The 15,396-nt window shown below is 40.5% G+C and overlaps 1 protein-coding gene across 5 annotated transcripts in view; it reads right to left on the bottom strand.

Annotated features, from left to right (window-relative positions):
* Positions 1-15,396, bottom strand: part of LOC310801031 (muscarinic acetylcholine receptor M4-like) — a gene marked incomplete at both ends in the record, with an annotated part of 96,216 nt that overhangs the window by 20,631 nt on the left and 60,189 nt on the right. For 4 of the 5 annotated variants that reach the window (XM_083664972.1, XM_083664974.1, XM_083664973.1 and 1 more), the window contains 2 exons: positions 8,507-12,991; positions 15,211-15,342. The exons of the other annotated variant lie outside the window; for it this stretch is intronic. In XM_083664972.1, the coding sequence (XP_083521098.1) occupies positions 12,372-12,991; positions 15,211-15,342 (752 nt within the window). Of the gene's footprint in view, positions 1-8,506; positions 12,992-15,210; positions 15,343-15,396 lie in introns of those variants that run through there. 5 annotated transcript variants of the gene reach the window in all.

Raw genomic sequence — 15,396 nt, 5'->3', positions numbered from 1 at the left:
AACTGAAAAGTTAACAGAACGTGTAGTGCTTGATTAATTTAACAGAATTTTGTGACATACAAATCGACAGAGACCGATCCATAGCCCCCTCACCGATTTCATCATGGGGACAGTAAATAGCCCACAAGCTACAGTACCAATCATGTAAAATATGAGTTGTACCTGTACAATCAGTTTCGTAGTTGCAAAAAAGATTTGCAAGCATGTAACTTATTTTGAGAATAAATGCAACAACACTTGCAAACATGTAACTTGATATGTGAATAAATTCAATAAGATTTGCAAGCATTCAACTCAATTTGACAATGAATGCAACTAATTTACTAAACTTGGGACTGGCGAATCTCAAAATGATATTTGCTGATGCTGAATCTGCATGCTCTGAGTTTTGGCACTAATTTAGAGATTAACCTGTCCCAAAATGGGACTCTCTTTTCACGCCATTTCGTCCGGTGGGTGATGCTCTATGTCTCAGTGGGCGAGGATAAGTGTGCACAACAACCAAGGACCGAGTTCAATGCGTGTTCAACCAAGAACTCTGGTTGGGAGCTCATTCATGTTTGTTTGTGTATTATTTTTGGAGACAGGCAGCAACATTACAATTGCTAGCAAAAGTACTGTTAGCTGTTAACATTGCTGCCTGTTTCAATATGTTGGTTCAGTTATGTTTACATTGTGCAGTTTATGGTGTATGGACTTGACCTGGATCTTGCTGTTCTAGAACTTTTAGATTGATTGTAAAAAGGCTAAAAGTTGCTAGCTTGAGAGCTAATAGCAAACATCCTACTGTAAGCTACTGTACTAGCTACTGTAATTACTGTACAACTACGATTTCACATTGGTGTAGGTAATGAATGTTTGAACATATTTCTGAGTCTGGGCTTGTATGCCCCATAACCCAAATTGCTTTATTGAGAGTACAGAACCCAAAGTGCTTGTTGTTTAAGAGCAATAAATAGCAACACCATTGACCATCACCAGATTGCTCTTTGTAATGTGACTATGCGAGGCAACCAACACAGCCAGTCCAACACGACGCAGAGTGGCTAAGCCTGGTAGACAGACAGTGCCCCATTACCCCATATTTCTTTACACATCATGCTACGTGCTTGCAAGTGTTGTTGCATTAATTCTCAAAATAAGTTAGATGTGCAAATCACACCATCATGTCATCAATTTACCTTCATACTGATAACACTAAATATTCTGTCTGCATGTTGTGAAAAAACAGAAGCTTGATCACCCTATGTGGAATTTGTACATGCAGCATCTCTGTAGTGGAGTGTTACTGTAAAATGCAAAGTGTGTTTGACAGTGAAAAATCTAAACTCACAGTCTGGACTGGTCTGTCAAGAGCCTTTAACTGCAAGTTACAGAAAAAAAGCCTCAGGAAATGTAGAAAGACTGTAATTTTTTTCTTCTCTTCAACTAGTCATTCCCTCCCTTCACTCTCCACTATCTCTCCTCAGCACCCCCATGCCCTTATTCTCTTTCCCTCTCTGTGTGTGAACCTGTCATATATGGATGTGTCGTCTAGTAGTCTAGTAGGTACATCTACTCTATGAAGTCAAATTCTATCAATTATCTAATTAGGGGGATATCAGTGGGGCTTGTGTTAATGTTTAAATTAGGCAGGAATCTGAATCCAGTAACATCTCTGTGATGAAGGAGAGGAAGCCATTTTCCAATGCATAGAACATGATTCCCTCACAAATTTTATTTATTAATGTTTCTCCCTTTGCAATCCCTTGCAACACACTGATGTGCCACAACACCGGCATTTTCCTTTTCCCTCTCTGGTTGTTAACTCGCTAATAAAATGAAGCTTACATGAGAGAGGAAGAACCCCTGTTCTCCCAACCATCCTGAGACCAACACAACTGCTTTGGTTCTTTTCAGTACAGTACCTCCCTGTGACATTGTTGCTCAACCACCTTGAATTTCCTCGAACAAAAACTGTAGCAGAAATTACTGTATAAGCAGTGAGCAAAATATAAGTAATGCAGATACTATTTACAACTCATACTATTGAATTCATACTTTCGCAATTCGTACATTATGTAGGCTACAGTACATTTATCAACAAAGGCACACTTACTGATTAACAAGCACACTATCTGTAGTTGGAGGGAAGCATTATAATTATTCAATAGAATAATTAGATGAGCTCGGGTGCATGGGAGAAAGGGGATAAGACAACACTTATTCTCAGAAGGCCATTAACAACAAATCACACCAATACCTCTCAGTCCTGTGTAATCAGTTCATGTATTGGAAAGGTAATGATAATGTAGCGTATCGTTATGAGCCAGTCCTGTAATATTTTCCAGTCGTTTGTCGAGACAATTAAAATAAATCAGGAACAATCACTGACTGGCTCAGCGGCTCAAATCTCCAACATGCCATCAATCAAATAGAATCAAGAGGCATACTGTGATATGTAGTGGTTTTGATTTCAATACATGTAGCTTTTAATAAAATACATTTTGTAACCAAAGTCTCAGTATTAAATGTTTACAGTATGTTGCCCTAAATCACAAATTGCATATTTTCTGGTTGCATGTTGTAATGTAGAGCATGTGGTGACGCATAATCTAATTAACAGACATAATAGATGCTATGACACAAACATAATGTTAAAAGAAAAAATGTACCTGGTGTCATTCAAATAAAGAGAGTTAAGAGTTTACCCGACCGTCCCCACGTAGACCCCACTTATGGAGGAGTGGTGGAGTGTGGGTAATGGTTTCCTCTCTTCATGCCACATCTGTGGGCTCCCATCAGCCACCCTGGTACGCTCTCCTGAACGCGAGGTGCCCTCTTAGAACTGCCTCTCACCAAATTGGATTAATTAAAACGATGGCTTTGAAGTGACGGGGCCTCTACCACTGAAGTGCCAGGCTCGCACACAGGAGACTGGGCAGGGGGGCGGAGGGGGCACACAGACATGATGATGGGAGTGGAGAGAGAGATCATGGAGAGTATCAGAAGAGAGTGGAGGTGGGAAATGAGGGAGGAGGAAAGAAAAAATGGAAAGAGAGGAAAAGAAAGGTGGAAAACAAAACAAAGAAAGAAAGAAAAAGAGAGAGGAGATGAAAGGGAGGGGTGGGGGCTTTCGCTTTCCTCCAAACATCTCACTTCGTGGCAGTATTTCCCCAGAGCATCTGGCACACAATTAAAGACATCAACTCCCCGCTGAAGCCTCCCTATGTCAAGAATATAAGCAGCCATTGCAGATGCACGACAACTCAGAGTGAGTTTGACTCCTGAGAGGATGTTGTGGGGCTAGCTAAGATGGATACTGCTAGAGAGAGTGTGACTTGAGCTCCAGCATCCAATTAGTTCCACCACCTATCTGACTCCATATTCTGATGAATGCATTGACCTGCCTGAGAGTGGGATGATGTGAGGCTAGCCTGCGTAGGTGCTTAAGTAGGGAGTATCCATTTACAGAGAAGCCAAGTTATATAAGATCTATAGTTCTATGCCTACTCCATCTCAGCAACATTCACACAGGAGCAAAGGGGGAGGTGCATAGGCAATCAGACCGCCCCTGTAGCCAACCCATGCCTCAGCTCTGCCGAGTTCTACACTCAGTCACTCCCCAGCACTCTCTGGGGTAATTAATATAGTTAAGTGTGATGTTTTTCATACATTTTCTGTTCTATTTAGATTTCCATCCATTTGCACGGTTACGTAACCCTCTCAGTGGATGGGGGTAGAATAATGCTTTGTTTGTTTGTTTTCCTCCTACCAGTCTGATTCCTCATCTTCAGTTTAAACACAAACCCTCTTATCTGATCAGGAGGTCCAACAACACCAGATTAACCTGGACCTCCTGAAGCCTCTCAAAGGCACCCTTACTGGATCATGTTGGGATTTCTGGTCAGTCTGATATTCTGGCGAGTCAGCCACCAATAGGCATCCACTGATTGTGTTGATTTTGTGTGTCTCCCCTGAGTCATTTCATCAAGTAAAATATGAATAATTCAACAGATTAAATAGTTATCCTTTTGGGATGGGTAAAGTAAAAACAACACATTCTCCTAATTAAATCGTGTACCAATAGGAGAGATCAGAATGTTTGCAAACAAATGCTGTTCTAGCCTGCTGGGTAGAAAGAGAGTAAGTAGGAAAGAGAGGGCACTGTTAGCATTTCCCATAGAGCTTCACATAACACCAACTGCTAGCTGAAGTTGCTATTGACTAGCAACCCTCTTGTTACAATCCTTGACCATTCCATACTTCCTGTTTCACTGTGTACTGGTACACATGTGCGCTGCATTCATTCAAACTCACATTTCTCCTCAATGGAAGATTGAAATAACTTCATAGAAAACTAAGACTAAAACTAATCTATTGTATGATATCATTAAGAAAATGAGGTTGTTGTACAGCTGTATCTTTACAAAAGTCGCTTGGCGGACCATTTGCTGTGCATTTCTCATTCACTTTCCTTGGTCTCTATTTAAAACCTAGTCTCCTAGCATTCCGATATTAGCCGTTAGCAGGGTTACCCCAAAATGCTAATGCTTTTAGAACAACTACTTCACTTCTACACTGGAAGCCTACTGTAGATTTACTAGCTATCAAACAACAAGTGGTAATTTAACAACAATAACGAAATCATGCTGTGTCTGGGGGTGCAAGGCCAAATTTTTTTTGCCCTGCTGAAAAAAACTGCCTAGACCAGCTACTGTATTGTTATTCTCATGTTATAAAGTCATGTAGTAGCTGGCCAGTTAGGTGTGATTTCAGCAACCCTCCAATCTCTGGGTCACATCCGGGGATTGAATCAGCGACCTTGTGATTATTTGCTAGCCTCTCTAACCTCAAGGTAACATTAATAACATTATTGTGTGGGTGTGGCTGTGTGTGTGTCTTGAGGAACTGGGTAGAAAGCAAACACATAAGCTACAAATTAGTGCTTAATGTGTGTTCACTAAAATGAAATGTTACCGAATCATCTAATGCTGGTTTTGCTGGTGACCAGCTTAGAATATGTTTTGGGCACTTTCATGCTGGTTTTAGCTGGTGACCAGCTTATACTCTTTACATACTGTGCATTTTTACATTAATATTGTTTTACTGTACTGTATTTGATCCAATCCCAAGTGGTGCCAAGTTTCTACTTCAATCGTCACTCAAAGGGAAAAATTGTACTTTACCTTCACTTGACCCTGATTTAACATTTATTTATAATGATTGCCCCCTAACTACTTCAAAATATATCAAGTAATCAAGTAATTAGAAATACAATTCAAAGGGACATACTGTAGTATATTCAACCCCTGCTATATTTTTGGGGAATAATCTTTATGAAAATATAGATTGAAGTAAGACATGGGTTTTACCCAAAAGTTTCTTATTGTCCAATAAATTAGGTATCCTTTTGAATAACTTTTGTGAATCTTCTGATACTCTCACATGTTTTGTCCATACACATCTATCTTCTGGACTGATGTACATGTACAGTGCCTTTCAAACCCCTAGACTTTTTCCACATTTTGTTGTGTTACAACCTGACTTAAAAATATAATTAATTGAGACGTTTTGACACTGATCTACACAAAATCCCCCATAATGTCAAAGTGATTTTTTTTTATTTATTTTTTTACAAATGTTTACAAATTAATAAAAAAAAAAAAGAAAAAAGCTGAAATGTCGCAATTCAAACCAGTGGTGAGATTCAAACCAGTGGTGAGATTCAAACCAGTGACAAGCATGGCCAGTTAATGGGCTTGTTTGAGTTCAAGATTGAAGCTGACTAGAATTAAGGTGAGGCTAGGCGGGGGCAGTGTATCTGTGCAGTCTCAAGTTGGACAAAGTGCAATTCTGACTGCATGACTTGAAAACAAGGTGACGGCTATGAAATCCTCAATAAAACGTCCTGTGAATTATCCTTGAATAATCACCACATAACACAACCATGAACTGAACACATACGGTGCTCTCCATAAGTATTGGAAAGAGGAAGCATTTCGTCTTCTTTGAGCTCTTTACTTCAGTTTGGATTTGAAATTCAAATACTACATGCTTGGCAAAGACTTCACCATTGAAACAGACCATAGAGCCCTCCAATGGCTCCACAAGATGAAAGACTCAAGCAATCGAATCTCAAGATGGGTGATGGAGATGCAAGGGATGTGTTTGCGGCTAGTTGGTACTGGAGATGGTGGTGCATGGAAGCTGAATGCCAGGTGCTACTGGCAACTTCACAGTCCCCCTATTTTAGGGCACCAAAGGTATTGGAAAAATGGTTTGACAGGTGTTTCTGGTTAGTCAGGTGTGGTCCATCACATAATTTGTGCAGGCATAAGAGAGCTGTCAATGTTTACTATTGATTCTGTGATTTAAATTTGCCTTTGGAGTCTGCTATTGGTGTCGAGAGATCAATGAAAGTCAAGAAAGCTATTATGAGTCTGAAATATCTGAATAATCAGTCAGGAACATAGCAAAAACCTTAGACTTAGCAAAATCAACAGTTTGTAACATCATTAAAAAAGAAAGAAAGCAACGGTGAGCCCAGCAAAAGCAAACAGGCTGGTAGGCCAAGGAAGACTTCTACAGTGGATGACTGAAGAATGCTCACCATATTAAGAAAAAACCCAAAACAACTGTCCCACAGATCAGGAATACTCTCCAGGAGGTAGGCATCAGTGTATCAGAGACTACCATCTGCAGAATACGTCACCAGCCGAACTACAGAGGCTTCACTGCAAGGTACAAACCACCAGTTCAGTCAGGACACTGATGTCAGTTTAATCATGTTTAATGAAAATACTAGTACATTTGGGTTTGGTGTAATTGAATGGCTCTGCTCTGTATAGCTCTCTGCCTGAAATTAAACATCATAAAATATATCATCATATATCATTATAAGAACTGGCTAACTTAATTGATGATGTTACTGCTGACAGCAGTAGCAGAATGTATTCTGAAGTATACAGAAACATATTGTCTGCTTAAGTACAAGCAAATGACTCAAAATTCATTGGATGGCGCTTCATCATACAGTAAGACCCCAAACATACTGCATAGCAAACATTATTCAGGGACAAAAAACTGAAAATTCTTGACTAGCCAAGTCAATCTTCAAATTTAAATCCAATTGAACATGCATTTCATTTCCTGATGACAAGATCTCAAAACAAACAAGAAGATGGCTGCAGTACAGGCTTGGCAGAGCATCACCAGAGAATATACCCAGCATCTGTTGGGTTCAATGGGTCGCAGGCAGTAATTGCATGCAAAGGATTGTCAACAAAATACTGAACATGAGTACTTAATTTGTACATTATATGATTTTTCCAATACCTTTGGAGCCCTGAAATACGGAGTATGTTTAAAAAATGTTGAATTAAAGCTGAGAATGTCTACTTTGACCCCATAGTAATGCAAATTGTTGGAGTGTAGAGCTAAAAGAAGACTAAATGCTTCCTCTTTTCAATACTTATGGAGGGCACTGTATGTGCAATCAATAGATCTCTCAAATACCATAGTGATTTATATCCTACTACAGTCTAGACATTGCAGCATATAGGGCTTTTCCTGATTCAGGTACACATGCCAAGATAACATTTGTGATTGGTCATGAAAAGTGCCTCCCATAATGAAGGTGCTTGCTGCTCTATGCAGCCTCTGAGTGACTGCAGGGCTTCACAGCACCTTGCTCTAAAAACTGTGTGAGCCTCAATCTTGCGACTCTTATAAATCTCATGCAGCCAAAATTTTTGAACAAGTCAGACAGATTTATCCCCATCATGCAACAGGTATTGAAAGGCGTTGATCAGCAACTGCTCAAAATTGATCCTCTCAAACATGTGCCTCCATCACCCCACCAGCCTCCTTCCGTATTCACCTGACAGTATAGTTATTTACTCTCCTGTAAATAAATAATAATAATATGATTATTATATAATAATTTAATAAATTAAATAAATAAATAAAAAGAATAATAAATTCTTCCTTCTTCTAGCATTGTGACTGCCAATAGCCCCTGGTCCTAGCATAGATTACTTTTTCTTATGATGACTGATGGATAGATGATTTACTTAGACAAATGTATTTGTTGTAAGTCGGTTTAGATAAAGGCGTCTGCTAAATCCCATAAATGTAAATGTAAAATGTTAAAAGCGTCAACCAGGACACATATTTGGGAACACGCATACTGTACAGTAGGTATGGTACACGATTTGAGTAGGAGATCAGTCTGAGAAAAAAACAAAACAAGGATGCAGTTTCATGATAACCTTCAGTTCTCAAGGAGCGAAGGATTCTGGGAACACATGCAAGTGCTTACCAATCCTAATATTTGCTAAATTGATTGATTACTATATTTTGCTTGATAACTTTGTTGCTGTCTGATGGGAAGTAAATTGTTTACCAGTAACACTTGCCATAAATAACCCAGAAACATCCACAAAAATGTGTATTAGCACAAAGAAATATATATATATAAACAACATATATATATATATTATGTGGAATTTCTCATACTGCAGGTCAGTAAATACAGTAGTGCAATTGAATAAAGGACACTAGACTGATCTACTAAGGGTGGTTTCAGGGGGCAGAGACACTGATCACATGATTTTGGCACTACTAACGCAGCCAAAGGTCTAATTGCTGACATTTGAAGTTTCAAGTCTTTCTCTTCCTAGAGAGAGAGAGAGAGAGATGAGAGAAAGTGGGAGGGAGGGAGAGGGCTCTATTTAGTATCTTAAAATAGCATCCTTCACCCTTGTGTGCAATAAATACACAAATCAGAGCTTCACAAAAATGTCTGATGTTCTTTCGCCTTCCTCCCTAAAGCATGTGTGTATACAAACAAACTACATTTTCTCTGTTTTTAATTCCATTTTATTTTTTGTTTTTTCATGATCAACATGATTATTTTCAAGGATCTTTGGTGTTCCCACAGCACTTGGTTGTACACTGACTACTGTACTATACTCCATGTTGCCTCTAAAGTAGATAGAAAACCCTTTAAATCACTATAATCCAATACAAAAAACATAGGAACACTGAAGATATATCCTTTCAGAAGACCACATACTGATGAATGTGAGAAAAATACACTAAGGTCAGTCAGTGTAACAACAGAATATGCTCATGAGCTTCTGTATTTTCTGGAAATTGTATCGTATTGGAAGTTTAGCTCGTACTGTACATCCCAAAGTTACCAACATACTGTATTTTCAAACTTACAAATATGTCACAAGAAAGTTACCCTTAATGAGATTATTTGAGATAACTTAATCAGTAAAACTCAGACAATCATGGACATACCTATTTTGTATCCTGTCAGAATCAATCCTATCAATCAGAATGACATGGTACTTTACAATCTGCTGCAGAAACAAATTATGTTATCATCTGTAGGACAAAGTGGCAGTGTAATGTTTGTTGTGATTACTTGTGAGACAAAGGCTGTGCTGTTTGACTGTGCTGCTGATTCAGAGGCACAAACCCTTATACTAATATTAGTGGTTAGTGTAAAGCATGTTCACTAAAAATCTTAATTGAAAATGCATTTTCTGCATGGGGCTTAATCTGTGTCCAGGAAACCAGCCCTTAGAATTCAAGGTCACATGTTAAGTGTATTGTGACTACATACATAAAAGGTCCTGCTCTGTGGAACAAGATGGGCAGCAAAACAGGGAAAGAGGTGTGCGTAGAATGGTGCAGTATGTAATTAAATTGGACATCGCAGTTGATTGAACTAATGATAACCTACTACTCACAGTAAGTTGGTGAACTGACAGTGGTTAATAGATACAGAAGATACATGATGAAAGCTTGAAAAATTGAGCTTGTCCAACACAACGTGTGTGGAAGTACAGATTGGTATAATAAGCAGAGGTCAAATCCACCACTGCAGTTTTCATCAGTGTTTTTGTTTCCTCTAAACCCAGCAGGACTGAAGTCCACAGGGATCCGCTTTTCAACACTACAGCTTCCAACACAGACAATCGTCTGCTTGAAGGTATTGTACTGTAAAGCTACTCTTCTCTGTTCAGAACACATTATCTCCCTCATCCCCCTGTCCAACAAGGATACAGCATGCAGTCAATCACATCCCCTTAAATACATCATCAACATCATCATCATCAAAAGAAAAAGGGTGATAGGGAATAGTACATTTCACACTAGTTCAAAACCTGCAGCAAAAAACAACAAAAGATGAGATGAGTGTGCTCAAAAATAAAATAAAAGTACGAGAGAAACAAAAGGAACTGCGTCAGCTGTCTGCTCCAGTTTTGTAGCGGAGGAGGGGGCTCTTTTCAGGAGCAGTGTCTCTGACAGATCTGGGTTAGGCTGAACCATTGTGATGCCTGACGAGTCTCTGGGTTTGTCTGTCTCAGACACCCCCAACCCCACCCCAGCCTGGTTTCCTCCCTACCTCTCTGGTACTGTACTGTATCTCAACTCATTAACTCCAAATGTCCAACCGCTCTCTGGTAGGCTACTGTATATCATCAAAAGGATATTGTCTCCCATGGATCATACAGTACACTGAAATGAAAAAGATATTAAAGGCTTCAAACAACGTATTTGTCCAAATTGAATTTCTCTCAAGATGTTTTTGAGGGGTAATGTGCTATAGTATTGACCTTAACATTAAATAAGTCATTACAAGCCATATTGGCACACCAATTAAAATGTGGGTCAACACAGTTGAAGTAATTGATCAGCTGTACAGTATACAAAAACATTACACAATAGCATGAGGGCAAACGTGTTACAACAAAAAATATATCTTCCTTTTTAAACCTCACGTTTTGGGCCCTGGATGGTCAATGTTTAGTTCACATAAATATAATCTATGAATCACTGTGTTCAGCCACAGATTCCCTGTTTATCAGCACCAATATTATGGAGCTGTAGGCAGCCGTTTTTACTATCACTTTCTAGCTTGGCTGAATTTCATAACTATAGGCAGAAATGATACAAATTGTCCCATAGCATCACTTTAAAAGTGGCATATCTTTCTTTACATCTTTCGTAGAATATGAATAAATAAACTCAACAATAATACATAGTTAAAAAGCATACTTTCTCGTGAAAAAAGAGAGAGAAAAAAAACAAGGTAAAAACCATGCTTCTAGTGAAGCTTTCAACCTAGAGTCAGAGATTCCTTTCCAAATTCAACATTTTTTTCTAGAAACAACAAAACACTTTAAACATTATAATATCTATATTTTATAAAACATGATTAAAAGAGAGCGAAACCTGACAATGCTGCAACAACCATTGAGACCCAGACAGCTGTGTGTGTCCCTGTCGGGAGTCTGAATGCTGCACGCATCATCAACCCAACGGCGTGTACCTCCTTCAACTGCCTCTCTGTCACAACAACACAATCCTCAAGGCACAAGGGTGGCTAGTCGCAGGCAGACCGGACAGTTTAGAGAGAGCCTTCCTCATGTAAAATGCATTATGTAGTGGCTCTCTTTCAAACTCCATAGACCCTAGGGGGCAGAGACCCAAGGTGAATAGCCTTAGAATAGAGCATACTGTACCATGCTGGATCTAGAGGAGAAATGATGCGTCTGTTATTGTTGGTGCTAATAGAGTATTTTTTTGCGTGACACAGGGAGGAACTGATATGTGTGTAAATGGGAATATGAAATGGAAGAGATCAAATTCCATCACAAAGCAAAATACACTTTACCTACCTACCTACCCTCCCCACCCACACCCACACCCACACACTCAGGCAATGGCCTTTTGTTCTGATACTACAATACAACATGACTGACAAACCTCTCTCACACAATAAATATCATTCAAAAACGTATTTAAAAAAACAAAACAAGACCTGTCAATCGATGTTCATAATAACATCGAACCAATGTGACCGGTTATAAAATATGCTTCTGTATAACTGTGGGTTTGCTAATTGCAAGCACGGGGCACGGTTTCAATAATCCAAAAAGGGATGCAAAATGTTTCAACCACAGTATATATTGCTAAATGTACACAGTATAGCAGAAGGTTGCAATTTGATCGTTTAATTTGGTCCCGGGTCCCATTAGAAAACCACAGATCTAAACCCTGATTATAAAGAGTCATTCAGTCCCCTCCAACATGGAATGATCATGGCTGTGGATGGTTGCACTCACATTAGACAAGGACAGTCTCTAATTGAGTTCAGAGTACATGAAACAACACAGCATCTAAGAACAAGACCAAGCACTACAGTGAACAATACTGGCAATGTTTTGCTGCTTGAAATGTCTGCTTCATTTCTTCGTTCAGAGTGGAAGCCTCAAGGAAAACCAGTACTATACAGTAGTCATGGCAATAAGGCAAAAGAGAGAAGATTCTTCTCCATGGAGATCAGGACATGGTCAGTGCATGATTGTCTATCTGCTGTACAGGTCTCCATGGTAGCTACCGCTGTTGCCATAGTTGTTGTTGTTGATGGGGGAGGCAACAGGGGAGAGGGTTGAAGAAGAGGAGGAGGAGGAGGAAGGAGAGGGTGAGGGGAGATCTAGATCATCTCCGTGTCCCATGCCTTCAAACACGGCATCTGTGTCCATAGGGGCCCCCGCCTCCCCCACCTCAACCCCCAGTGTAATGAACTGAGGGTGAAGGGAGGGTGCTGCTGTCCTGCTATAGGCCCCGGCAGGCTCGGATATGGCAGGTGAGCTGTCACTCAGATGCATGCTGGGGGTCAGGATACGTGTGTTAGGCTCTTGGAAGCTCAGGTAGGTGCTGGGGTGGGGGCGAGAGGGAGAGGGGAATGGCGTCCAACCACCTCCACCCCTGCCCTGAGTGCCCCTAACACCAGCCAGGAACTCCCCTCCGGTCTGGGAGCCGCGGTGAATGCGGTGGCTGACAATGATGTTGTTTCCGAAGCTGCCCATGGAGGCCATGGTGGTACTCCGTTCCCTCTGGACCACGGCCGTCATGCCTCCCTCAGCGACCAGCCTGCGGATCCGTGCCAGGGCGTCCTCCCCTGTACCCTGCTCCTGGGCTTCTCCTGGAGGGGGGGGGAGAGAGAGAAAGAGAGAGAGATAGGGAGGGTGAGGGGGAGAGAGAGAGAGGGAGATAGGGATGGTGGGGGAGAGAGAGAGAGGGAGGAAGAGAGGGGAGAGGACTGAGGTACAGTAGAGAGCTTTATGTACAGTACAGTAGATAGTAGGAGTGTGAACATGTACTTGAGAACTCCCTACCTAAAATCGCTTTCGTGATTTTTTTTTTTACAGCTTCGTCTAAGCCTTGTGTGGTGCTATTACTACTAAAAAAAATAGACGAAAATAGACGATTAGTCGAGACAAGATAATTTTTCACATCCATAGTTGAGAGCAACAGTAGGTTGCAGTTAATGCTGTTATGTACTGTACTATAGTATGTAGAGGATGGGATAATCTAGACAGCTTGATTGACTTTTATTGGCATTTATTTGCAGTGACTGCTGTACTTATGATTTGTTTGCAATAAACTAGCCTACATTGCCCAAAGGAAAAATATATTTTTTTCAGATGCTTGGCTATTGAAAATTGGCTCCAAAAAAGTATGAAGTATTTCAGGGAGGGAGGACAGGCAGGTCTTAAAACTGTAACTGGCAAGCATGACGTGACAGAGGCGGGCCTCTTCAGACTGATTTGGTAAGGCAGGGTGATATCTGCTTTAGCCATAATCAAGCCCACATTACCTGACAGGGGTAGAACATCTCTAATTACAAGGCTGGCTAATGTCTTAGTGTTCAAATAGTCTGCAAAAATCCTCTCCTAAAACACTATTACAGCAGCCTGTAATTAGACAGCTACTGTTGGTTAAACTTAATCTAATCCAAGTACTGAAAGGCAAGAAAATACTTTTTTTCAGAGGCTAAGAATATGCCACCTCTCTTTGGTGGAAGAGAAAGTTAGGCTATATTTTTTAGATGTTTGACCTGCTTTAACTCCATGAGGTGGTGTCAAGTATATTTTTTTTACTTTGGCGTTCCACAACATGATTGGCTGTTTATCGACATAAATCAATCCTTAATATCTAGCTGCAGGCAGGAAACGGCATGTGAAGCTAAAGCTTACTGAGCGAATGTCAACAGACTAAATGTTTACAATCACACTTGACAACACGGGAATGAAAGCAAGAGGGTGAGTCGGCGGCATCTCTGGCGATGCAATGGAACGGTAGGCTGACAGATCAGAGGAGCGTGAGGCTTGTCTGTCACTCAGACACTCTCCTGTGACTCAACAAACAAACTCACAATGTCATCTGTGTCGAAAACGATGCCTGAAAAAGAAACATGGAGAGAAAAACAGTCATGCAGAAACCCTGTGCCATCCAAAGCTTAAAATATTCAGGATATGAACATGGTACAGCGCTTTTTGCATTGAATGTATTCTTCCCCTCACTACACAAAAAAAAGAAGGTGTCCTTCTGCATTTTTTTTAAGGCACTAAAAATGCAATTGAAATTCTGAAGTACAAAACATCTCTATTTTGGAGTGAAACCAGAGACTGGATGTTTTTGCTGCTCTCTTTTCCCTAGGTAAATTGACAAGGGTATGTTTGAGTCACACACTCTTCACACAATTTATGACCATTGTAATTCACAGGCAAATTACGATAATGAGTGGTCTACACAGTAAATTCCATTCACAGGAGTGAAATAAATCTGTGAGTGCATCTACCTAGGGGTGGTGATCTCTAGGCTGTAATCCCAGCAGTAATAATGCGGTGCTGGCCCTACAAAGGTCTCCTCGTTAACGGGATTAATGAAGGGAGGAGAACGACGTGGGAAGGAGGAAAGGAGAGGCGGAGGCCTCCCTCTGTTTCCTAATTATCAGAATAAGGAGACAGTGAGTGGTGCTGATCACCACTCAACAAGGACTGAGCTCATTTATCACAGGCAACTAGCCCCGTTGATCGGTCTGCATTTCGTTGTCTCTGTACTTGTACTCTGCACAATGACAATAAAGTTGAATCTAATCTAATCTAATGATATGATGGAATGAAGTTTACATGCACTCATGGCAAGTATGTGTGTGAGATCTACCATTGACTCAAGCTACCAACGATTTCACCTGGAGCTTTCACATCTCCTCTTTTAATCTCAATATTCAGTTGCATATCACAATCCCAGAGACATCAATCAAATTTCAATTAAGTTGTATTCATATCGTACATTGAAAAGGTTAGCTGTTTGTACAGAAGTGTAGAGGGCCTGGTGTTAATCTCTGATTGAGGTTACCTGGGTTAGTGGTGATTGTTCTAGTCTCTATGGAGAGCTCCTCTGGCCCCCCGTCTTCCTGGTGCACCGTGTGTGGGGGGGTCTCAGGGACCATCTCTGTGCTGCTGCCTTGGGCAGGGATACTCACACCACCTACAGGAGGGGGAAACAACACAGTAAACGTTAAAATGCTGTTTGTTGTGAGAG

The sequence above is a fragment of the Argentina silus genome (genome assembly GCF_951799395.1).
Source record: "Argentina silus genome assembly, chromosome: 2".
NCBI lineage: Eukaryota > Metazoa > Chordata > Actinopteri > Argentiniformes > Argentinidae > Argentina > Argentina silus.
The sequence above is the reverse complement of the archived record's forward strand: the minus strand, read 5'-3'. Positions and strand labels throughout refer to the sequence as shown.